This window comes from Ambystoma mexicanum, chromosome 2p, assembly GCF_040938575.1.
Source record: "Ambystoma mexicanum isolate Mex_15411 chromosome 2p, UKY_AmexF1_1, whole genome shotgun sequence".
NCBI classification, from domain to species: Eukaryota; Metazoa; Chordata; class Amphibia; order Caudata; family Ambystomatidae; genus Ambystoma; species Ambystoma mexicanum.
In genome coordinates this window covers 903,407,159-903,434,183 of record NC_090923.1, presented here as the reverse complement: position 1 = coordinate 903,434,183, position 27,025 = coordinate 903,407,159, and the positions used below count along the sequence as shown (strand labels likewise).

The 27,025-nt window shown below is 44.3% G+C and overlaps 1 protein-coding gene across 3 annotated transcripts in view; it reads left to right on the top strand.

Annotated features, from left to right (window-relative positions):
- The window catches only part of LOC138566889 (galectin-4-like), a 341,874-nt gene that overhangs the window by 224,021 nt on the left and 90,828 nt on the right, over nucleotides 1-27,025 (top strand). For all 3 annotated transcript variants that reach the window (XM_069644615.1, XM_069644614.1, XM_069644617.1), the window contains one exon: nucleotides 12,515-12,565. In XM_069644615.1, coding sequence (XP_069500716.1) covers nucleotides 12,515-12,565 — 51 coding nt within the window. The remainder of the gene's footprint in view (nucleotides 1-12,514; nucleotides 12,566-27,025) is intronic.

Below are 27,025 nucleotides of genomic sequence, written 5' to 3'. Positions count from 1 at the left end.
AATGGCCCCGGTCTTCTTTTTTTGCCATTTTCTGTTTGTGGGGTCTTTCTTGGGTTTTACTCTGCGTGCCAAGTCAGGTTTGAGCCCTTTATTCATTATGCCTTTGGCGGGCTTCAGAACTGAAACCCGCCTCAGGCTGCAGTGTGTCTGGAAGGGCTGGAAGTGAGGGAGGTTCCCGAAACTCCCCTGTCCTTTGTCTTTAGGAATGCCTGAATGTACCCAGTCCTGATTGGCTGGCTGGCTGTCCTTTCAGGATAGCCACTCTGCTGTTTGAGTGACTGCTAGGATGTGCATGAATGGGAAAAACGTGCTTAAAAAGCAAGTGTTTTGGGACTGAAGACAGAGTCGACCACTGGAAAGAACACCCGATGAAGAAACCGTGAAAGAAGCTTGTTGCATCCTCCTGGACCTTTGAATTGCCTGGTGAAGCCTTGCTGCTATGGCCTTATCGACAAGAGAAGCTGCAGAAGGGATGACTTCTTCCCTTGGGTTAGTGGGACCCACTAACGCTGAGACGAACACCACTGGACCATCTTCCCCGACTGGCTGTACTTCTTTGCTGCTGCAGGAACCGAGTGCCAGGGGTCGAGAAATCTGTAGTCGGCTGCAACGTCTACAATCCGTCCAGAAGCTCCAGGAGTCTCCCCAGGACCCTCCAGAAGCAGAACGACCAGAGCTTGAGTCCCCACACCAGAGTGCTGGAATCAAGGAGTGAAGGAAGCCCACCCGGTGTCCAAGATCTGCAGTGGTGCCGTTTACCGAGCGCTGAAACCGTGAAGTGCTTCTGATCCAAAAAGAGCCCGTAGCTGCTACCGACCTCCGAATTGCTGCCGCAGGAGTCCTCCAGATGTCCTCCCTCTTGTCCCCACGACTGAGGCCCAGGAACCCAGGATCTGCATCACTGCAACTAGACAGAAGCCAGCTGGACCACTCTTCTTTTAACCAAAGATACTGTTCTGACTTGGGGTACTTACCTCAGTGTCTTTAGCTTTGCTTTTCTCATTTGAGACTTGCAGTAGCTGCTTTGCTAATGTTGATTTCAGCTTGTGACCCTACAGTGATTTGTCTTCAAACAAACTCTCTAACTTTGTGCAAGACTTTGTTATCTAAGAAGTGCCGCAGCTCCGTAGACTGTGTTCCAATTGACTTTGCCTGTCCTGGCTCTCTGCAGACTCTTCTAGTCCATTTGACTTTGATACTTACTGTTCCTCATAGGTGATAACTTGGTTTTTAACTATTATTGTTGGGAAAGGTTTTTTTCTAGACTTCATTGGAAGATTTAAGTGCTCACATGCTCTGAGGACCCGTTTAACCTTTTTTCCTTCCGTTAACCTTTCCTTTCTGCAAACCTCAGAATCTACAAAGTGTACTATTAATATATAAATGTCATTACTGTCCTTGTTAATGAAGTCACCTTATGGTGAAGGAAGTGTGTAAAAATCATCTCTAAAGAGTAACTACTAGCTTTGTCCTGATTCTGGAAAAGTATTTTAAAGTATATTTGATTTTTACATATATTGCTGCGTCTCCTGCGTGAGATCAAGGATGCCACATCAAGAAATAATTGCAAAGCACAAGGGGAGTCAAAAAGGATAAACCACATATGTATGACATTTTTCTCTTAGATTAAGTAAAGAAGAAAACATATGCAAGTGCCAAGTATTGAACAATTAAAGACACAGGAAGCGTATGTGAAATCGAACAACCAAGTCTCCAGAGGCCAATAGGAGTAATAGCACCCAGTATGATTAAATTAAATTGCATCAATTAAAAGGTTGAAAATTGACAAAAATGTGGTCTCCTCACTTGTGATTCAAGACTCGAAAACAAGGCCTGTTCATTCGGCTCCTACTGAAGATAGTGATGTTCCTATACTACCTTAAACGTCCCAGAGAAGAGAACAGTCTGCAAGGTCAACTACAAACAAGAAGCTTTGGCTCAGGTCTTAACTGATAAGAGAAGGTAGGGTAATCGACCAAGTGGGTAGTAGTCTGATGTAGTTCCCAGAACCTGGGTTTCGTTTTGCTCAAATACTGCTAATGAGCCGAAAGTCCAAGGTTGGGAGAGAATGCCAACCTGTCCTGAGGGCCTATGTAGCAGTGTACTATCCAATGTTGCAGAAGCCAATCCGCTGCTGTTATTCTGCTATTAATCTGTACTATACATATTGAGAGGTATTATGAGGCGTGCCTCCCAGATAAGGGGCAGCCAATGATGGTACTAACACCTAAGCAATCTATAAGTATACAAGTTCCCTTAATTCACCCACCCAATAGGTTTTACTTTTTGCCACATAGGATGACATCATAGCTGACGTATTTCGAGGTATAAAGTATTTTGTGTAACAGATATGCTCTGAGAGTGTGTGAGCTGCAATTTGTTTGTTCACCAGATTTCCATGCTTTATTTGAGCCGATAATGAAGTAGTACTTTGCCAAATTCAGTCTGTCCGGTTATTTGGGTCTGATATCATTTATTGGCAAATCCATCTGGCACTTGGAACTCTCCAGGTGCTAGTGCACAGTATCAAATTGCATATAATTTCTTGCTAGTTATAGAAAGGGGGTGAACATTGATGGAAACAGGTTCACCCAAATGCATGGCACTCAAATGCACAAGGATGCTGCTTCTAATATTTTTGTGGGGTTAGTTACCACAGCACTTAAAATGCATTTTCTTACAGGGTTGCCAATTCACAATTGCAATGTTTGCAATGCCACTATAAAGTGCCATATCGTTTGATTTATCAATATTGTTCTCTTTGTTTTTAAGTAGGTATAGTGGAACCTAGTTAACACATCACTAACAGATTTAGTTATCCCTAGTCAGCACATTATTGCCAGTTTTGAGCAAACCTACATAGCACATTATTGCCAGTTAATATTATGCCCAGTTATCAAACTACTTCTCACTCACGGAGCAGATCATTGTTGGTTTAATTTCCATTATGTCCAGTTGGTATATCATGGCAGATTGCACTAGTCCCACTTAGCACATCCTTTCTCTTAAATATTGTGACCAAGTTGGACATAATTTCCAGTTTCCATTACAACACCCCTCTTTTCTTGTTCCCATTATGTTCACTTAACCCATCATTTTTTGCCTTTACTGACCTCTCCCAGCAGATTTTACGTTCTGCTATTGGTGCCAGACTAAAACAGAAGGCAATCCCCCTCATGGTGTTCTAGATCTACGAAGGCAGAAAGGCTGCAACCATCTGTGGACACAGTATTAAAGACCTTGACCCACAGCCAGTGGGTGGTATTGGTTTGCAGTGTGACTGGAGTGGGCTCTGAATTGGTTGAGGCCTCTGATAAAATGTCTCTATGGAAGCTTCTTTATGGCACATGTATGCTACTTGTTGTGCCCTGTGGCATTCGGCTACTTTGCACTGGTCTTAGTGCCAGAGAAGTGACCAGATTCGAACTGGTTGCAGTGCCAGTGAGATGACTAATTCTGATGCTTGTTAATCTGCTTAGAATCACATGCTGTGCATATAGTCCGACATCCAGTAGTCACTGCAGAGTATTGCATCTTGACTTTCGAGAATCGAAAGGGGACGTCGACATGGGCGTGCCTGTAACACTATCTCTAACGTGACGTGTAGTGTACCCAAAATCTCTCAAGCGTTGAGGTCCCTCAGATAGGTTTTTTCCGCCCAGCATACTGGTCGCCTTAAGCGGAGCTCGTACAGAGACATTGTTAATTGTCCCATCGACCTTTGGTCGACGATATTAGATTATTAGTTAAGATCACCCTGACCGTCCTTCCTATTGACGGCTGTTCTGGATCTCCGCCGAAATCTCCACGGACCTTCGACGGATGGTGATCTAGTCGGCGTTACCGACCACATGGCCGGGCCTTCCAGCCGGCCTACACAGTAGAGAAAGTGGGGTCGGGGTGGGCATTTCTGTAAAATCTGAGAATGCATTTCCCTTTCTCCCTCTTTTCTCTTTGGTCTTAGTGACTTTCCCTATCCTCAACTATTGAAAGGACTCCATTTAGGTTTTGCACCATTTGTAAGGGCAAATTTCCTTGGAGAGATAAGTATCGACGGTGTAACCGTTGCTTGCCCCTCGATCACGACAAAAAAGGTTGTGCGGGTTGCAAGCTCCTCCGTCCTAAGAAATTAAAGGAGCACCGTGTCAAGCGGTGGGCAGCCTACGGGATGTCGAAGGCCGAGTCAAGTTCTCCCGCTGCCGCAACTGCCGAGTGCGACGAGCGCATTAGTGACGAGCAGGCCTCCGACCCTGAGATTGTTGACCTTTCAGAAGAGCGCTCCCGCTCCACGTCGTCTGTCCCCGGCCCCGCCAGGCACGGCTCAGGCACTGCTATGGGGACTGTACACCCCCGGCGACAAAGACAAACACTTTCAACTCACTAAACACACAACCCCCGACCAGTCTTCTACGAAGTCAAAGCGGTCCACAGCGCCAACGGGCACACCAGAAGTTTCGCCCGTGCCTGCCGACCAGCAGGATCGGCAGCCCTCCGCGCAGCCGCAGATGCGCCTAGCGACCGGTCACTTGAAAGTGAAGGGTGCTACCCCCAATATTCCAAAACCCGTCGAGACGCATCGTAAGAAGATGTCTGCCGACGACAAGGCACCGGTTCTGCCGAAAACTGTACAACCGCAGGCCAAGCCTACGCGTCTCCCTACTGTGGAGGATGTTACCGAAAGCATTGCGAGGATTGTTTCAGCGGACGCTCAGAAGCGTCAGTCAAGAGATTCGCGGACGACCACGGGAAAGCCCAAGGATTTGTCTAAATCCAAAGACAGGCTGAAGGAAATACCAGCACCCTCCGCCAAGCCTAAAGAGGAGCACAGGGACACGCAACCTCTGTCGGTCCCCCGTGAAGAATTTTCAGAAGGCAAAGAAGGTATTTCTTCGGCATTGAGACAAACATTTCGATGTTTAGCATCAGAAGAGCTTGTTCAAGCGCCCTTTCCACCTGTAGACCCCTCAAGGTCTTCTGTTTGGACTAGGGAAAAATGTGAAATTGTATGGCGAGGCTTGATAGGTTTGTAACCCTCTCAGACCTATCCACCCCTAAAAGATCACAGGAAGAAGACCTTTTGAATCCTGTGGCTACATTTTCAAGACTCTTTGATCCCTGCCCGAGGAGGATGTGTACACTTACGACCTCACTGAGGAGGAGGTTCTTGCAGACACTCAGGATGATGATCACCTCATTGGCACTGAGGATATGCATGACCCCATATAGGGGTGGGTGGAAAACCCGGATATGGGTAACCCTCAGCCTTGGCAGTCTCCTAATCCTTCTCCAGAGCCTGATGCCCCGTGTTTAGATTCCCCACAGACCACTCCCACTAGACAGCCCTCACCAGTGGATGATCAAATGACGTTTAACGCTATGTTGCGCAAAGCAGCAGAGCATTTCAAGATCGCCACCGATAGAGCTGTTCCTGAGGCTGACTTTGTGGCAGACATTCTTGAAGAGAAAACGCCAGCCAGCCAGGCTATTCCTCTTAACTCAATAAAAAAGCATCAGCCTCCCTCGTTATCAACACCTGCACTCACAAGAGCAGTTAATCCAAGGATTGAAAAGCTATTTCGGCCTTCCCCCTCTGATCCCCTTTATATCAGAGGTCACACCACCCCAAACTCACTGGTGGTGACCACTACAAGGAAAAGGGCAGGAGTTCCCCTGTCAACCGGGGAGACACCCCCTGACAAAGAGTGTAAAAGACTCTATGCCCTAGGAAAGCGGGTCATGGCTGCAGCAGCCTTTTCTACGCACATTGCTAACAATACTACCTTGTTATGTTAGCCAGCTACGCGGATGCTCAATGGGCCATGTTACAGGAAGGCCTGCAGGAGGTTCCTGAACCGCTTCTCGTCTTCTGTCCATGGTAACCGAGGGCAGACAAGTAAACCAAAGTATACTCAAGAACACTTTGGATTCCGCTGAGACAGTGGGTCGATCGTTGGCTCAGGGCACCCTCCGAAAGAGACACGCGTGGCTAAGAAACTCTGGGTTCAAGCCAGAAATTCAAGCGTCACTTATTAATAAACCTTTCGAGGAATCCAACCTGTTTGGAAGAGCAGTCGATGAAGATCTCGAGACCGCAAAGAAGGAGCATGACACCCTGAAGACGCTAGAACAAATCACACAAAAGCCCTACACAAGGCGAGGAACTGGATCTAGATGCCTTTTTCGTGGCCAACGCTTCCGTCAAAACCAGTACACCTCGGGAAACAATTGGGCTCAGCGTCGTGGGAAAGGAAGGGGTCGTAACTCTACCCCCAGAAGCTCCCCGGCCTCAGGTTCAAAATGACCCGAAGATCCAGAAGTCGAGACAATACAAGAAAAGGAAGCCATAGAGGTGGTTCCTCTTTCACAGGTAAACAAAGGTATTTATTCAGTGTACTTCCTTGTACCCAAAAAGGATCTCACCATGCGCCCTGTATTGGATCTGCACCCAGCGAACAAATTTGTGAAGCCACAAATGTTCTGCATGGTCACTCTGCACGAAATAATTCTCCTGCTCTCACAGGGGGATTAACACTGAGCATGAAAGATGCATACTTTCATATTTCAATGTTGCCGGCACACAGAAAATACCTCAGATTCATGATACAAAAAAAACGCTATCAATTCAAGGTACTACCCTTCGGCATAGTCTCCGCACCAAGGGTATTTACAAAAGTACTAGTAGTGGCAGCAGCACACCTGTGCAGGCAATCCATCCCGCTTTATCCTTACCTCGACGACTGGCTCATAACAGGGGACTCTGACGAAACCTGTCTGTCAAATACCCAAAGAACAATAGATCTTTTATTCAGTCTGGGATTCTCCATCAACGAGAAGAAATCCAGCCTAGACCCGAGTCAGGTCAAGCAGTTCCTAGGGGCTCTTATTCGAACAAAGGACGGCCTCGTCTTCCCCTCCAATGAGAGAGTCCAAAACATGCTGTTTCAAATCCCTCAATATGTAGCCAGTCGACAGGTGACTGTACGCAAGGCTATGCGACTGTTAGGAATGATGGTGTCATGTATTTATTTGGTTCCTCACGCGGGCTTGCGCATGCGTCCAAAGTAGGAGTGGCTCAACAGCCAGTGGTGTCAGGCCAGCGGATAATGGGACGATGTAGTGGTTGTCTCGCCAGCGCTCGTTCTCTCGCTATGGTGGTGGTCGAGGAAGAACCTCTTGAAAGGGAAATCCTTCACCACCCCTGTAGTGGAGGCCACTCTACCTACAGATGCATCTCTCACAGGGTGAGGAGCTCCCCTGCTTCAACGGACAGCCACAGAGTTTGGTCATCAGACATAGCATCCAACCACATAAACCAGTTGGAAGTGTTAGCGGTATTCAAAGCGCCGAAAGATTTTCAAACTCAACAGCAGTGAAAGACGGTCCTAAACCTCACAGAGAGCACCAAGGCCTTGTACTTTCTGAAGAAACAAGGGGGCACTCACTCTCCAGGGCTGTCCAAACATTTGGAAGTGGGCTCTCAAACAGAACATGTTTTTGCTGTCTCAACATGTTCCAGGGGAACTCAGTCTTCTGGCAGACGTACTCAGCAGAGATTTCCCACTTCCAATATAGTATGAATGGCAGTTACACGAAGACATTGGGCCTCATTATGACCCTGGCGGTAAGGGGTCAACGGTGCTGGTAGAGCTGCCAGTGCTGTTAACCCCCTACCGCCTCATTACAAGGTCTGCTTGAGTGGCCCAGCATGCTAACAACGGACCCGTCATTAATGGGCCCGTTGTTAGCATGCTCCCCATTCCCATTGAGCCGTATAGGGGCTCAAATGGGACTGGGGATGGACCGGGTCCGGGTTCCTTGAAAGGGGAAATACCGGGCCCTCCAAGGTCGGAATGTCCCGGTATTTCCCCATTCAGAGATCCCGGACCCGGGTTTGGAGGCAGCCATGCCCTGGCACGGCTGCCTCCAAACTCGAAATGAGGCCCATTGTCTCTGTTTTCGCGGAATGGGGTTTTCCAGAGATTAAGTTGTTCACAACCTTGGAGAACTCTCAATGCCAAGATTACGCCTCCAGGTACCCCCAGAACCGTTCCAAGGGGAACGGACTCTGGATAACATGGTCAGGGGAATTTGTTTTACACTCCCCCTGACCCCCCGACTCCCCTTCTGAACAAGATAGTGCACAAGATGCACCAGGAACCAGTCACAATGATTTTGGTGACCCCCATGTGGGCCCGCCAACCCTGGTTCGCTCATCTGATGGAGATGTCTCTATCCCCTATGATGAAACTGCCTTGCCCGTACAACATGTTGTCGCAAGACAAAGGGGAGACACTTCACCCATTCCTGCAGACATTGAATTTAGCGGCCTGGCTCCTGAAGTCATAGAATTTGGGCACCTACCACTCCCTCAGAGATGTATGGACATACTCAGGGAGACAAGAAAACCTAACACTCGATTTTGATATTCCAGTAAGTGGAAGCGGTTTGTCATCTGGTTCAACTCTAAGAGCATCAACCCCATTCACTGATCGCCTACACATATTGTTTTGTACCTGACTCATTTACTTGACTCAGGCCTGGTCTTTAACTCTCTAAAGGTTCACTTAGCTGCTCTTTCAGCCTACACTACATCACAACAGAAGGTGTTGTGGTGGAAGACACCAGTTATTAAGGCTTTCATGGAAGGAGTACAGAGAATTCACCCTCCCATTTCTAATCCAGCTCCCGGATGGGACCTGAATGTGGTGTTGACTAGACTTATGGGGTATCCTTTCGAGCCCATGCATAGAGCAAGTCTCAAAGATCTCACCTACAAGACTGCCTTTTTAATAGCTATTACTTCCATTAGGAGAGTAAGGACAGTAGAACTGGGGTCTCAGTTCTAGACCCCTTCGTAACTGATCTGATTTTCAGGTGGGACAGGCAGTACTAAGACATCTTTTCACTACTGTTACTTCTCACATCCCACCTCCAACTCCGGGTACTGATCGCTAGTCTATTCACATCATGTGATTCTAAGCAGATTAACAAGCATCAGAAGACAAGCAGATTCACATGCGCCCACCCTTTCTCGCCGCTCAGATGGAAGGAATATAGACGTCTTACTACCTCTCATTTTCTGTACACACTCACAATGGTCATAGGCTCTCTCACGGCAGAAAAAATACAATCGGAGGGACCTCGACGCGTGAGGGATTTGGGTACACTACACGTCACGTTAGGGATAGTGTTGCAGGCACGCCCATGTCGACGTCCAATACTCTGCAGACACCACTGGATGTCGGACTATATGCACGGCTTGTGAATTTAAGCAGATACAATTATCAGAAATGCTTTTACGGTAAGTAATGCATGTCATGTTAGGGATTGGAAAACCTGCTGAAATCAGATTCAAACCTATCTAAACAATGAGGGCTCGAAAACAGTGTCAATGATTGAAACCACTTAGACCCAAAGCTTGAAATGGTTTCGAATTCGAGCTGCTCGTATAGATATGAGTATTTGATGGTTCAACTAATCAAATAATCAAATAAAACTTTCTGGTAATACTGAATTGTGGGACACTGGTGGCAAAGGAAACTATGCAATCGGGCCATCACTTCCTGTCTAGAGCCATTCTGTTGCGGACAGAGCAGAGGAACTGGCCTCTAGGACGTGTGTGCTTCATCCAATGCCCTCGTTTCACAAACTCCATTTGTAGTTAAACCCTTTTCTTTTAAGAAAACCGATTTGTTTTTTTTATTTTTGGTTTAATCCTTTTCAATAGAATGAAAACAGAAATCAGGAAATCAGGGACTTTAGGGCTCATTGCAAGTTTGTTGGTATTTCCAGAGGAAATAGTGTCAGTTGGTCTGGTGGATTTACCACCAGATGACAAGTGCAGTAGCAGAGATGTTAGTCCTCATTTTCAGAGTCCAAATGATGTCATGTGATTTTGGAAGAAATACTGCCCTGGTAATTCTGCATGTGGTAATCCCCCCATTTTTTTGTCTTTAAAGTGAAGGATATACATCCATCACTTGTCCACAAGTGTCTCCTCCACCTTAACGCGTACCTGGACTTTTGTGGTCCACTAAAAGTGGCAGCAATTACACTACTGTCACAAAGGTGGCAGTAACAGAATTACCAAAAAATGTTTTTTACTGCACCGCCAAACTGATAATGAGCCCTATTGAGCCAGTGCTTAGTTAACTAGATGCCCTTTTTTCTGTCGTATCACACTTAATTTCAGAACATTGTTCATAATAGTCATTTTAGGCTTCCCTTACTATATTGAGCCATCTTGACAAGGTTTGAAACAATAGTATGGAGACAAGTTAAGTATTAAGTTGTAGTTATTTATATTCTGTGTATAAATACAGCTAATCTTTCCCTCCAACAAATCTTTCTAAGCCCTCGTAGAGTGGCTACCCCTAGTTTGCATTGGTGCACCACTATTCTAGGGTGAGGGGACAGAAGAAGAGGCTTGCCCTACCTTGTAGGAACAAATTGAAGAACACAATACTACAACACAATACTTAACCTGTCTCCACAGTGTGTTAACTTACAAGGGTTAGTTACAGGTTAGCTACCCAGCCCAAGTCCAAATGTGTTTCCTCTCTAGAAACAATAGTGGCCTATAGTTTTGAAAAAAACACTGCATCAAAGACTTTCATTGCAGCACCACAGCTAAAACATGTGCTGGGCCCAACAAGCAGGAATGTAGCTGCCCATTTGAAATGTCCATTGAGTTCCCAGTTTGGCATGTCCAGTAAGCTACCATCTTAACAGACCCACTAAACCCTCAGTTTGAAATTCTTGTGTTTCCTATATGAAATTCCTAATAAGCTTAACAGTTCCAGGAAGACTGACATTCTTAGTAAGCTCCCAGCTAGACATTCACAGCAAGTTCTGTTTGATGTTCCTAGTAAACTTTCCATTCACATTAAGCTCCCAGTTTGACATTGCCTGTAAACCCTTAGTTTGAAAATCCCCTTAAGAGCCCAGTTTGACATGTCCAGTAAGTATGCTGTTCCCAGTGAGGTTCCAGTTTGCCATTCCCGGCTCATCACGGTTAACATTCATAGGATGTTTGCCATTCCCAGTTTACTAGGGTTGGCATTCCCATTAAGCTTGACATTTCCAGTAAGTTCCCAGTTTGACATATACGATAAACTTGACAGTGCCAGTAAACTTCATGTTTGACATCCTCAGTAAACTCTCAATTTGGCAATCGGTTCATGCTCCCAGTTATTCATTCCCATTAAGCTTGACATTCTCAGTAAGCTCTGACTTACAAATTCCCAGTACATATCAGATTTGACATCTCAGTAAGCTAGCAGTGTAGTATTTCCTGGTCAATTGCCATTCTGAGTAAGCACACAGGAAGGGTTGCTCTTAGTTTGGCATCCCAAGTGAGCTTGGTATTCGCTGCAAGCTCAAAGTTAATCTTTTGACAGTAGCCTCCCAGTTTTCCAATCCCAGAAAGCTCTGTGTTACAGTCCCAGTGAGCTTTAACATTCCCAATATGATCCCAGTTTGACATTCCAAGTAAGATTAACATTCCTAGTAAGCTCCAAAAGGGGCGTTCCTAGTATGTGCCCAGCTTGGCATTCCGAGTAAGTGCCCACTTTGCCATTCCTAATAAGTTTGTCATTCCCAGAAAGGGTTTGCATTCTCAATGTGCATGACATTCTCAGCAAGCTCCCAGTAAGCTCTACATTACCATTTTGACATTCCCATTATGTTCCCAATTTAACATTCCGATTCAGGTAGGCTCCCTGTTTCACATTCTGGGTAAGCTTGCCATAACAAGCAACCTCTGAGTTTGACATTCCCAGTTAGCCTCCAGTTTGACATTTCTAATAAAATGACAGTTTGGTATTCCCAGTAAGCTCCCAGTTCTTACCATGTTTTCCATTTCCAGCATGCTGTAAGTTTGACATTCCCAATAAGCTTGGCCTTCTCAACAGGCTCCCAGTAAGCTTGGCATTACCGGTTTGATATTCCCAATATGTTTCCTGATTAGCATTATAACTAGGGTAGGCTCCCCGTCTCACATTCCCAGGAAGCTTCCCATAACGAGTTTGAGATTCCCAATAAGTCCCCACTTTGACATTTCTAATAAGATGCAAGTTTGACATTTCCAATAACATTTCTCATAACTAGGTCTACTTCTTATGTTAGTGCAGTTGGGGGCCAATGAAAGGTGTGCACTTTTTTATCACTGATGTTTTTTGACATTGCCCTTTAGTCCTTTTGAGAAGTAAACTTGGCTTGCATATTTCAGGTGAAAGTGAAATCTGCCAGCATCCATGGGTATTATGTAAGCCACCAAGAGTGGTTGAGAGCAGAGTAAAGGAGGCTATTGAACATGCACAGAATCCAAATGGTGGACTCACCCTTGGAATCAGCCATGGGGCAGGGCTACCAGCTCTACTGGCTTTTGGGATCCACTGGCCTGTCGGGTAATATCCCCATTTCCCTGTGTGCCAGTCCTTCATTGACCCTGCAGGTTAAGCTTTGAAATAGTTCTCAATTTCTCTGATTGAAACATTGAATTTTCTTCTTGCAGGTGCCCAGCGCCTACCCACCTCCACCTCCTTATGGCAGTCAACCGCAGATTGTAAGTACTTCTTTTTTTTTTTTTCTTTTTTTTTATTTAGTTCGTTACGAACTTTTAAAAATAAATAAAAAAATTTTTAGAATATGTTTCAAACTCATACCTTCAACTTAGATTGACAATAATAAAAGAAAAAGGAGGAAGAAAATACGAGAAAAGGAGAAAGAAAGGAAACGAAAAGAAAGATAAAACTACAGAGCAGAGCATAGGAGAACCATAACAACGTTAAAACCATAACAGAGGATGAGCAGAAACAACTTATTAAAAACAACACACATGTGGGGTAAATCTATTGACCATATTATGTCCTGTACGTCTAATATTAATATTAAGTTGGTGACTCAATTATTCAAGTGTCTCTAGAGAGATAGATAGACTGTATTCTTTCTAGTTGTTTTAGTATCTATATGTGCTACGTGACAGGTGACTGTAGCATCTGCAGTTCCAATTTCTCTAGAAATAATGTTAGAGGAATGACAAGTTTAAAGTCCGAGCCTATGGAGAGCACATTCCACCAATCTTCACCATCTAAGGTCGGCCTCTTGTGAACTTCAGAACCCAGAAAAGCCGTTCTTAGACCTCTTAGATCTTCACAAAAGAGGACTAGATGTTTCAGCGTTTCTTTCTTTTTTTTACAGAATCTGCAATCCTCGGCAGCGTCTTTAATTTCACTTTGTATCTTTAAAATTGGTTTAGTTTTGTACAAGTTCATCCGAAATTTAAGATAGTAGGATCTTCTTTTACGGCATGGAAATAGTTGGAGGTATTTTGGCAAGGTGTTATAAGCCCTTTCTTCCGTTGCATTTTCATTCATGCATCTGTGTGTTGCTCTTTTATCCTGATTTTCACACCAATCTTGCTCCCACAGTTTTTTTTTAACGGCATCCGGGTTCTTTAGAAGTGTATCTTGGTCGGTTTGTAGCTTAGAAAGGATGTTCTTGCCAGATTGTTTCCACATTTGGAGAACGGATGCTTTAGATGAACCATCGTCATTTCGGAGGATTCTATATTGTGGTAGGTCATCTGCTCCCAGGACCTTCCTATAGATTGACAGCATGTTCCACGTTACCTTTGCATTGATTGAGGTTAATCCAAGTTCGTAACGAATGCAAGCTGTTGGAGTCCCCCTTGGCAATGATAGTACCTTTCCCCAGAAGAAATTCTCACACCAAGACCAAGTCTCAGCTGGACATCCAAACATAGCTTCAACACCAAAGATCAAGGCCGGAATGACCTTTAAGTTGTAAAATGCGATGACCGGCTTCAAGGTGAATTTCCCGTACTTTTTATTAAGTACGACTCCTTGAGCTGTTAATGAGTTACATTTCCGCCGAATTTTCTTGATCATATTTGTATCTTGTATGCTGGAATTTATGGTTACACCGAGATATTGGATTTCCTTTACAAGTAATATCGGTTGAGTCTCCAATTTCCAGTTGAAAATTCTTTTGTTGGTTGCTCCAACTAAATTTTGCAATATCAGTACCTCGGATTTAGTTGGATTTATCACAAGACCATTTGCATCAGTATATTCTTTAAGAGCTAGTAATTTCCTCTGTAATCCAATCGGAGTAAGGTCCATAAGCACAATGTCATCAGCGTATAGAATGTAATCAATTTTTATATTATTCAATTTTGGTGCAAAGGATCTAGTTGTTTCGAACGCCTTTCCAATATCTGAGATAAAGGCGTTGAACAGGGTTGCACCAAGAGGATAGCCCTGTTTTACTCCTCGCGATGTTTTAATTTGATCAGTTAGTGATCCTTGTGCATCTAGCCTAACTGTAATAGTAGTGTCAGTATATAGTTGTTTGATCGCCGCAAGCAAGCTCCAAGGACAACCCCATTTGCTAAGTTTGGACCATAATAGCTCTCGATCAATTCCGTCAAAGGCATGTGCTAGGTCCACAAAGGCCATATAAACTTTTGATTTTGTTCGAATCGCCTCCATTTTTAATAAGTTGATGATCATAATATTCAACCCGCAGCCAACTCCTTTAGAGAAGCCAGTTTGGCGAGGGTCGGCTAGATCTGCAACCTTTATCCACTGGGTCAATTTTGCTAGTAGTTGGGTTGCAAAGATCTTTCCAACAACGTCCATAAGGGCGATAGGTCTGTAATTTTTTGGATCTGTTCGCGATCCCTTCTTGAAAATGGGAACAATAATGGCTCGTTTCCACGATGTAGGAATTCTTTTTTCTTCAATAATGTTTTTAAATAATATAAAACAGAACTCAGCCCATGCATCAGGATATAATTTCAACGAATAATTTGTGAGGCCATCTGGGCCAGGGGCTCTGGATGAACTTAGCCGTTTGATGTTATCGAGAATGTCTTCCTTCTCAATTGTGAGCGTCCATGCTTCCGATTGGTTTGGATCTGCATAGCGGCTATCCGTATTCTTGGTGAATAGGTTTGTAAAGTGTTCAAACCATGTCGCTTCGTTCACCATATTGGTCTGAATAGCTTGTTGAGGAGTGGCCAGGTTGTTTATCACATCCCAGAACGTCCGTCCATTTGTACTACCCAGTATTAGGAGCATTTTTTCTGCGTCATTCTGTAGCATCGAGTTCTTATGTGTTCGTAGCCAATTTTTATATATTTTATGCAACTCTTTTTTATCGTGGAGATAGTTCGCGTCACGATATATTTGCAGCCTCCTAATTTTTTGCCTCAATTCACGTTTTTTTGCCACTACCTCTTGATCATAAACATGTAGCCTCTTAAAGTTATTTATTCTACCGTTACCAGGAGTTTCAATGAAGGCCTGTAGTAAGGTTAGATATTCAATTTGATCCAGATTTGTTGTTGGATCCCTTGTTAATGTTCTTGTCATTGAGGTAATCTGATGTTCTTTTATTTTTAGCCGATTTCTGCCTGGAGTACTAGTGACATCTTGACACCATGTTTCTTGTGCATTCTTTTTGATGCATCGAAGTGTAATTCTTACCAGGTCGTGATCACTATTTTGCATATTGATTACCTTCAATGATTTAGTGTCAGTGATTAGATTTTTTGAGACATAGAAGTAATCGAGGATTGATTCCGAATTGGCATTTCTCCATGTCGCCTTAGGAGGTATGTCGTCTTTCGTGCAGCCGTTTAGCATTATCATACCTCTTACTTCCATCTCCTCTTCCCATGCTTGGATTAGACTGATTTTTTTTTGTTGAGGTCTCATCAATGGCATAGTTGTTTGTCTTTGCGATTTCGGAATTTTGAGAAGTTCTATGTTGAGATCACCACAGAGTATAATTCTAGCATTAACTTCCTTTGACATAATAGAATCTACCAGGTCCCCTATTGCATCAAGATACTCCCATTCATCAGAGGCTTCGTGTTGCCAATATAGGTTTATTATGTGAAAAGATTTGTTGGTCGTAAGGTTCCAGTTTGTAGTAACGTTCACATGTTGAATATAAGGGGTCACATTTAAGCTCGTCAGTATACGGAGACCTAAATTCTGTTTTACAAGTGTTAAGAGCCCTGCCATAGGTCTTCCTTTTGGCTGTCTAATTGCTGGATTCCAGGCGATTTCATAACCTCCCACAGCTGGTTCATTCAGAAGCCATGTTTCTTGCAGGCAGATAATATGTAGGGGTTTGAGACACCCCACACTGTTGTTAAACAGGTGCGTGAAACCTCTTGTGTTCCATACGCCAACCTGTAAGGACGAAGGTGTGATTTCTTGCTGGCGTTATTGGTGCTCTTTGGAATTTAAGGACTTGGCTACCCAGTTCCAACAAGTTTCATCCACGTTACGCTCGGGTTTGTTGACATTCGAACTTTGTAAGTAATTTTCGTTCTCAGAACAATCAAATGTGATTTTTATTTTTTTAGATTGATTAGGGATCCCGTCCTCTCGGGACACGTTTGGTTTTTCTTCGAGTTCCCTTGCGTTTAAGTATTTTTTCAAGATTTGAGGAGATTTGGTGAGTCTTTGGTCTTTCAGTTCTACAGATTTTTTAATGGTTTCCGATTTGGTGATTTTAGCTTCAGAAGAAGGAAACTCCCCCCACGGCTCTAGTATCGCAAAGCCCAGATCATCAAGATCCAATGAGTGTTCAACGATTACATCTCTAATTGCACGAAAATAAATGTGCAATAGTACACGGTCAGTAATGTCTTCGTGAATGAATTCGACCGTTTTGATGTCATTAGATGTTACTACACGAAGTCGAGGAAGATGATTCAAGAGTTGAAGCACATTATGTCTGTTTAGAATCAGGCCATCATTCGATGAGAACTTTCTCTCCAAGAGTATGCAGAAATTAGATGTTATATCTTGCTTTTTTTTCATCAACGGTTTTTGTTTATTGAACGATACTCTTTTATCATGTCTCCAGGAGTCATGTGGCTCTTCGTGACGGGTATGATCCCGTTCCTTCCTTGATAGTATCGATTTTATACTCACTTCTTTTTCAGGGCATAATTCTCTCGTAATTGTTTTTATGTTTTGTTGTTTGTTCTGAACATGGACCAAATTCTCATTGAGATCTAGGTTTCCTGGGGCCCATCTTTCGTCTAAGGTCATACGCCTTTTTGTTATGTATGTTATGTCATCGGAAGTCTGAAACTGAAATGCGCATTTTTCTTTTTTTTCTGGTGACTCTTCTATTATGCATATTCGTGCTGATTTTATTTTATCAGGAGGACTACTTTGATCTTTATCACTGATAGGCGACCTTATCAACAGATTCTCATCACTTGCACTTTCTTGATTAAGTATCAGGTCATCATCAGTTGATTCATAGGTTGATAGGTTGACAAGTTCTTCTGTCATTCGTTTGACCTCCTCATCGTCACATTCGAGTGCCAAAACTTGTCTTTCCTCGATCTTCTCCGCTCCTCTTGGTTGAGTTGGCTGAGTTCTCTGCTCCGGGATCTTATTCATTGATGGTAATTTATTTGAATCAGTTTGAATTGTCACATTCAAAGATTTAATATTTCTTAGGAAATTGTGCACATTTTTGTTATTTGCTTTCCTTTTATTTGGCATGTTTTTTGATTTCTTGGTCTGCTTTGTAGTAGCTGTTTTGGGTGCACCTTCGTTAAGTGAGCTTACTCTTCTAGTTTTATCAAAAATGGCAAAAGTTTCATTTTTCTCGGTGTGTTCTTGTGTTTGTTGTTGATTGCTGTTAACATCAGGGGCAGTCGTTTCTATTTGAGGCTCGGGACTTACGACGGCGCCAAACCCAATCGTGTCCATCGGTTCCTCGATCACTTCAAGATCAATAGCGTTCAGCTCTGATGTCACCGCTATTGGGTTTACGAGAATATTATCCGTGTTGTTTGCAGCCTTGACACATAAAGACTCAGTGTTAACTGTTGTTGCTAGGATTGAATCAATTTCGTGGGCTATTTCCACTCTTGAATTCATTTGTGTTTCATGATTTCGTGGGCGCTGGATAGTATTTCTTTTTTCCACATTACATAAAGTGACTCCATCCACAACACGCAGCACACAATTTTCTTTATTTGTCGTTTGTTGATTTTTTAGAATCAATATTGCTTCCCTTGCTAATTCAGCTAAGAGGCGTTTGTCATCAGCACTATTTTTTAATTGCTCTTTTATTTGCTCAACAAAGGCAACTGTAAGAGGATTCAATTCAGCACTACAGCTAAGTTAACGCCTAGTCTAGAATACTGAATGAAAACCCTTATTGATATATCTTTATGTCCAGTTCATGCGTTCTGGATGACTACCCCTATATAACACCCCTCTCTTGGAATCCCCCTGACCCCACTGAGCCAAGAAGTAGTTCTGTTTTGCAAGTTTAAAAGGTTTATTTGATAATTTAAAATATATATATATCACACTTTATAATAAATTAATAATTGAATAGCACACTTAATCTGATATGATAAAGATCAACAACGGAGAATCTGGCACTAGCACACTTCTTGATAATCACTAAGGAGTTGACATGAAATGGATAAGGTAGCACACTGGTAAATAGGTACAGAAGTATAATGTGGTAGAGAATGCTTTATAGGGTTCAAATGGATGCAATGTTGAATGAAATGCAGTACAGAAAATACTCAATATGATTTCAACAAAACAATGTAATCACTTTTCTCTGGCAATCCCCTCCCCCCTTGATGCAAGGCAAGGAAATGGAAGGAAAACACACAGTTCTCAGAAATGCAATCAAATGTGATTCAGTTCACCCCAGCAGGCTTAGACTACAGAAGTTTGAAAACACAGGCAAAATGCTTTTATATGTGCTAGCAATGGATGAGAAATATGCTGGAAATGCTTTTAATTCCCTTTCAGAGGTTCAGGGTGAGTGGTATCTAGTTAATATTAGCTCAGGCTCACTCTTGCAATGATTCAGGAATGATTAGCAGGTTAAACGAATTTCTGGCAAATGGAAGGCAAGCAGCAGCAGCTTTTTACACGTGAAGAAATTTGCAAATCGCGGCAAAATTCGCGAATGCGTGTTCCGCGATCGCGGTAAAACTATAAGGGGTAGGAATGTGGTTCTTGGTGCGATTCAAAGCTAAGATTCTAAGCTTTCAAATGAAAGTTACTGCAAGTCTCTAGCACAAACGGTCGCGGAGATATGAGCGATTAAATAAAGGTCGTTTTTCAGATTTGAAATTTTAAAGTTCAAAAAGACAAGTGCAGCTTGCAACTAGAAAATGACAAGTGACAGCTTTGCAAATGACAGGTGACAGTTAGGAGACAGTTCTACTTAGATTAAACTAGATTGAATTATATTATTTAACTAGGAGATTGGTTCTGCACAGTTTTCTAGGTACTCACACTATATTCTTGAGTGAAATGGGCCTCGCCATGGATCTGGTCAGGTTTTAAACTCGCCTCTGGTCTCTGCACTTCACAGTGATCTGGGTCAGCTCTCTCTGGTTCTCTGGTCTGGGTCTCTAGTTCTGGATAGATTGAAGTCTCTAGTTTGGCTCTCTGGAGGTTTGATGGAGGTAAAGTATGGATTTTTCCGGCAGAGCTTCCAGCGGCAGATGGATTTGAAAGTCTCTACCTAAGTTTCAGTGGTCCATTTATATGTTCTGCAAGTGGGTGTGTGTGTTTGGTCATAACTAAACTCGCCCCTCTCACTTGTCATTGGTCAAATTTCCATTTCTCATTTGATTGGGGAATGAACTGTGAGTCAGAGGGATGTCATTTTATGGCTTGCAGATAGGACACTCCTCTGTCAGATTGCACACATTCTATATTTGATAATAAAAGACATATTTCACAGTTACACAGTTGCTTGAAATTACATATACATGGTGTGGCTGAATTTAGCCATGTCTCTGTCCAAATCTGCTGTTTCTAAGAGCTTGCATTCAGAAATGGCACATAATTGACTTTTTAACTGATTTTTCAATTTCTGACATTGACCCAACTTTACATACATGTGCGCAGGGAGTATGGACATTAACTGATGAAGTTTCAGATTTTTAACATGCATACATTTAGAGTAATATCCACTTTTCCGCTAAAACCCCCCTGAACATGCCACCGGGTCGAAAAACCTCTTAAAATGTGGGCAGAAAAATCACAGGAATTATGGTGTCATTTATAAAATTTTCACATGTCCGTGCTATGAGTGATCCATCTTTTTAAAGTTATGTTCTGGCTCCAAAGGGGTGTGGTTTCCTCTCAGCACAAGGTAGAAATACTGGTTTTTCCAGTTCTGCCAAGCCAGCTTGCTCTCACAGGCAGTGCCCCTCCCAGCTTCTGCCAAGAGGAAGCTACATTTTACGACTGCTGTAATAAAACCTTTGCCTGAGTCAAGACAGGCTTTGTTCAGAGCTCCTGTAGAGCACAGGTAATTCAATTATCAGATAGATGGCATATCCTTAGTGTGAGCAGCAAAAGGGCAGCTAGGCCTGGGAACACAGCTGTGACTCAAGTTTCACTCCTGATGGGGGTAGTTGCCAGGCAAATTGGAATCTCTTTAAGCTGTCATTTCTGTTCCCCAGTTTCTGCATTCAAATAAAACTAAACATTTTCACATATGCAGCTAGAAGGCTGATTCTAAGTTTAAAACTACGACATTTAAACAATTACAAAGGCATGTGACACCAAACATAGGTCACTCATTTAATCTAAACATTTTCGATTTTAGTGTCTTTAAATCCAGTGCAACTTAAACTGCTGACTCCATAGCTCAGCCAGTTTTGTTATAAACCTTCAAGTCACTTCAGAATATAACTTTAGATTGTATCCACCTCTCAGTAAGTCTTTCTTTGGCCTGTTTTGGGTTCATTTATTCAGTTTTGCAAAAAGTAAAATCTGGTGGTTTTAAAACGCCGGCTTTTGGATAGTGGTGAGTACTGGTACTGCACCCCTTTTTGGGATTTAAGAAAATGAATTCCCAACAGTTATGGGTTTGCTTTTGGCAATCAGCATTGCCATTTCCAATGGTTTCAGACTACTGTGCGGGTAGTCCAATGGTGGTTTTAAAGCGCTTTGAAGCTAACCGGCGCTACTGTTTTTCCTTTGGCAACCCATTTCCCTCATGGCAACCCGGCCTTTCATTCTCGCACTGGTGGGTGGCAAGTGAGGCAACCATTTCGGTGTGCGCACAAACTCTGCAGCTTTCCTGGATTTCGGCGCACATGTGGGTTTTCCGCCATCTTGAATTTTCTAAGCCCACAGCACCAAATGTTGTGGCATGATAGCTTAAACGTGGGTCAGGACACCCAACAAGTCCCCCCACGCGACTGCACTTTGAATTTGAGTCGATGGGGAGTCGCGTGCCCAAGGGTTTTGACCCACGCACCGGTCTGTCCGCATAATCTTCTTCCTCTTCTGTAGATGGCATAGTTCAGCATCTTCTTCTCCATCCGGTACTGATCGATCAGTTCTCCTCGCCGGTCCTGATGGGAATATTGGGCGGTCCACTGGGCCCATTGGATCTTCGTTCCCGGTCTCCGTATCATCCTCCTTGGCCCGTCTTCAGGTTTTCTTTCTCCTAGGACGACAAAGGAAGAGCGGCAATACCTACTCATAGACTTTTTCCACCACTGTTGAGATAGTGGGGCAGCATATGCATTTCATCATAACAAAACATTACATTCTTATTTTGAAAAAAAAAACAATATAACTAAGAGACAGTTTCATGCAAATCACAATATTTTAGAGACTAGATGTGGTATGTTTTATGATTGGAACTGAATTAGTCTGATACAGTACCCGCTAGGATTCCAGAGGATTCCTCCAGTTGTTGCAGAGTGTGCCTGGGATGGCAACATTTCAACTGGTTTATGTGGACCCACTTGTCTTCCCCATCTGCCAAAGGACCTTTGGGGATGTGGATTTTGTAGGCCACAGGGGAGATCTTGTCGATGATCTCAAAGGGTCCCTTCCATGTAGGCAAAAATTTGCGCTGCTTGGCCTGGTTCCTTTGGAAGTTGTATAGATAGACCCGGTCCCCCATCTGATATTCCTTCCTGGAAGTTTTCAGGTCATAATGGGTCTTCATGCTATCAGCTGATCTTTCTAGATTCCGCTGAGCATAAGCAAAAGCATGTTGAAGGTGTTTCCTTAAATTCTCCACATACTCATGAGTAGTGGAGGCATTTATCAGTGTCTGCTCTTGGGTCCTGTAGAGCAAATGCTGAGGAAGCACCATCTTGCGCCCAGTCATCAATTCAAATGGTGACGTTTTGGTTGCAGATGAAGGGGTAGATCTGATGGCCATTAGGACCAGAGGTAATCGGATATCCCAACTTGGCCCAGAATCTGCCACAAACTTCTTTAATATGCTCACAATTGTCCGGTTATATCTCTCTACTGCCTCAGAAGAAGCTGGTCTATAAGCAATATGCAGCTTTCTCTTGACCCCCAGTATCTCCCACATCTTTGTCATTACTTCACTGGTGAAGTGGCTACCTCTGTCTCACTCAATCCTTTGAGGTAGACCAAAACGGGAAAAGATGTGGTTAATCATCAAGGCAGCTGCCGTTTCTGCCTTGCAGTTTGGGGCTGGGAGACATTCCACCCACTTGGTAAACAAGCATGTGACGGTCAACATGTACTTATTCCCCCTAGCAGAGCGGATCACGGGGCCTACAAAGTCGATTTGTAAATCTGACCATGGCAGTGTCATCCCCCTCTTTTGTAAAGGCGCCCGGTGCGTAAAGGGTGATGGCTGAAATTGTGCACACACAAGACACCCCTTCAAGTATTGGTCGAGGTCCTGCCCCATGTGTGGCCAGTATGCAACCTCTCTTAAGATTTCCAATGTTGTGTGAAACCCCCTATGACCGGCGGTGGCCGCATCATGGGCGTGACTTAACATCAGGCTTCGGAATGAGGTAGGAACCACCCACTGATCGTGGCCAGCTTTGGATTTCCTTACCAACAACCCGTCTTGGATTCGGAACATTTTTGGACATTTCATCAACACTCTTAGGTCCTCTTTCCCATTGTAATCGGTATCCGTCAGGGGAAAGTTCTCAGGGTCCTCCAGGTGCTGGTAAAATTTACCAATAATTGGATCCCCCTTCTGAGCGGTAATCAAATCAGCATCAGGGGTCTCCTTGCTCCATTGTGCAATTGAAAGGTCGTTGTGAGCATTTGTCTGGGACCTAGTGATAGCAGTGACCTGGATTTCCCCCAACAGGGACTCAATCTCAATCAGATCCCCTTGGATGGCCCCAGTTTTGGCCAGCTGATCAGCTAAGTCATTTCCAGTTTTGTCTGGTCCCTCTACTTTGGAATGACCCTTGATCTTTTTCCAGTAGATGGTCATCCCATTCGATGTGACCAGATCATCAATGTTTTGGATCAACTTCCCATGTTTCAAGGGTTTGTTGTTAGCACATAACATGCCTCTGGTTTTCCAATTAACCAGGTGCTCCACGAACCCGTTCCGTACATAATCCGAATCTGTGATTATGACCAGTTCGTGGAGTTGATGCTGGACAGCAGTGAGGATGGCCTGATGCACAGCCATCAATTCTGCCACCTGACTACTTCGGGGACCAATTTTGTATCCAGCGGAGGTTTCTGGGGACTCATTCACCCATGCATTCCCTACGCCGGCCACCAGTTCTTTCTCCCCGTTGTTGTCAACATGGTAAGAGCATCCATCCACATACACAGTGGGCATTCCCTCACACTTGTCTTCTTCAAAGACTTTGTGTGGGGAATTAAGGTATGCCTCCATGTTGTCCTTGATTTTCAGACTTTCGTCCTCGAGACAGTTTTCTCTGGCGCAATCATGCAAGTCAGCCAGACCTTGCGCGAGGGGACTCTTCTTGTTTTGGCCATATCTGACCTCCACAGGAAAGCCTTGCATTGACAGAATCCAGGAAGTAATTCAGGAATTACTCACATTTCCGGCCCGGATTCTGTCACTTTGGAGATATTGCAGAGGCTGGTGTGGAGTCTCCACTATGATGTGTTCCCCCTGGATAAACGGGCGGTAATTCTTCAATGCCCACACCGTTGCCAGGAGTGCCTTCTCACAATCGTTGAATTTTTCCTCCACAGAGGATAAAGTTTTGCTCGCATAGGAGATTACTTTATTGACCTTGTCATGCTTTTGGTATAATACTGCCGTCAAGCACGTATCAGAGAACCCCGTCTCCAGGAAGAACTCCTTGTTTCTGACAGGGTAAGCTAGGCAAGGCGCTTGTGAGAGGCTTCTTTTGAGTTGTTTTACCGCCTCGGCTTGTTCTGGACCCCATTCCCACTTGACCCCCCCTTCAGGAGATGAATCAGGGGTCTGGTGATCTCTGCGTAGCCCTCAATGAACTTTCTGCTGTAATTAGTCAGTCCAAGGAGGCTCCTTAGTTCCCGCAGAGTTGTGGGGTCTTTCAGTTTCTGAAGTGCTTCCACTTTCTTTTCCTGGGGACAGAGACCCTGAGGAGTAATCTCATGCCCCAAGAAATTAACACGGGTTCTACACCACTGTGCTTTCTGAAAGGAAAGTTTTGCTCCGGCAGCCCTCAACTGTGTCAGAACATAACGGATCTCCGCTATGTGTTCCTCCACAGATGAACTTTTGATGAGGACATCATCTACATAAGCCAGGTTACCCCTTGCACCCAAGTCAGGCATGGCCTTGTGGAGAAAAATGTTGAATTCATTGCTGGAGTTGAGGTATCCGAAGGGAGTCCGGGTCCAGGTGTACTGCTGGCCCCCAAAGGTAAAAGCCAGTTTGTATTGGTCCTCCCTGCTGACAGGCACGGTCCAGTATCCATTGGTCAGGTCTATTGCAGTGAATACCTGTGACCCCTGAATCTGGGCCAGCCCTTGGTCAATGTAGGGCAGAGGCCATCGGGAAGTATGGACCCGTTTGTTGAGCTCCCTGAGGTCAGCGCAGAGTCTCCACTGGCCGTTTGGCTTCAATATTCCCAGCACCGGATTATTGAAGGTGCTGTGGACTGGACGGATTATTCCCCGGGACTCAAGGTTCTTAATTATTTCAGTAAGGGACTCCATGGATGCGAGAGGCAAGCGATATTGCTTCACAAACACAGGAGTCATGCCAGGGTCTGTGGGGATTGTTGTTGTGTGGATGTCAGTGCGACCACAGTCATATGAGTCTACCGCAAAGAGATCTTGGAAATCCAAGAAAACTTGTTTCAACTTTTGCTTTTGTTCCAGAGTCACACAGGCATCGGCTAGGTTGATTCTCTCTTCCACCATCTGCCTGAAGCCTGGAAAGACTTCTGGTTTGGCTATTTCCGCGGCCTCCTCCAGCTGGGTGGAGAAGTCCCTGGTCAGAGTGCTGATTTGGACCGGAGGCTTCAGGTGGGAAAGGCAGCCCTCATATACCTGGAAAATCACCTCATCCCTCCTGAAGTCACACGTCACATCTTCCTTACCATACGGGCAGGAAGTGTACACCAGGAAGTTCCCCCCATGCCGGGTGAAAATCCTGTCTGGTGTTGTATTGTCCTCACTGTCACTGTCAACACAGTCCTTGGGGATTGGTCCTAACAGTTCATTTACAAGATCAATGGAGAAATGTCGGTCATCAACCGCCATTCCAATAATGGTGCCTGCGGCTAGAGTAATACTCTTTAAGTCGCTGTTATCCACCTCTATTGGAATGGTGTCATGTTCTATGTTGACTAATGGTGTTGGGTTTACCCCCAACCCTTGCTGTTGGAGAGAAGCATTTAGATGTATGTAAGCATCAGGGTTTTTCAACTCTTGTCCCCTTTTAACTTTCACTTCCAGGGAGAATTGTCGGGTCCTTTCTGGGATGGTGACTTCCTCTTTAACCTGAATTTCAACTGCATAAGGTAGCAATTGAGCTGACCTAAATGCTTTTTCTGGATCATCAAAGCCCATGGGATTATCCGCTAATCGGGACCAAGCTTTGAAGTTTATTAGGTCCAAACTAATGGCAAAGCGATTGAGAATGTCACTGCCTAAGTAAAAGGCGGCAGGGACGTCTCGCACGACCCAACAATTGTGGACTATGCTCTTGTTGCCAATGGAGATTTTGAGCATACACCTGCTTGGCAGGAGATGTTTGGAATTAGGTGCTTCCAGGTCCATTTCCCATTTGTCTATCAGTTTGAAGGTGGGAATGGCTGGATCTTTTGGGAGTTGGCGAAACATGGCTTCGCTGATGAAGCTCTTACCGTTGTTCACACACACTCGAGCGAGAACAGAGTCCTTCCCATCATTTAACTGAACAGGGATGAACAACTGCTCTCCAATTTGCTGAATATCAGCCAGGCTCTGAGCTGATTTCACATCTTTCTGGACTATAGGAGTGGGAGTTTCAGATTGTGGATTGGTATAGAATTTCAGAGTGTTTCCTTCCAGCGTGGAGTACCACTTTAGACTGGAAGGAAGGTTGATTTTCAGAAATAGAGAGGACCCTGCATCACCAGTCTGTTGTCCTACTGCTATTACTGTCACGTCTGGAATTTGGCTATTCTGGAAGTGAAATTCTACTTGGTCAGATTTTTGTTCAACCATGTAGCAGGTGCCGTTTGAACTAACATGGTTGACACTCTGTTTTAATTTTATTGGTCGGCTAGTCTGGGTCCAGAGGACCTTGTTTACACAATCTATTAGGGGTGACAACCTTCTCAGGAGGTCATTCCCTAGTAAACAAGGGGTGCCCTCTGGGGTCACAACTATGACCCGGTGTTTCAGCTTGTGTCGCCCAATTTTAATGTCCAAGTCTGCAGTCCCCTCAACGGGAATTTCCTTCCCGTCAAAGTTCTGTAGTTGTCCCGGAAGAGAGGTGAGAGGAATTTGGTAATTCTCTCCCCTTCCTGCATTCAGTTCGTCAAAGGCCCTTCTGGACAGAAGGGTAGCTTGAGATCCAGTGTCCACCAGTGCGGAGATTGTACCCTGCCCCTGTACTTGTACCGGGGCATAATATCTTCCCTCCTTCTCCTCAAGGGGGCACAGATAATGCACATTTTTGGACAACTGGTGGGCTAATTTTCTGGTTTTAGACCTCGCTGGCGAAGAGATTCGGGCAGAATTCTGTGGAGATCCTTGGGAATCTG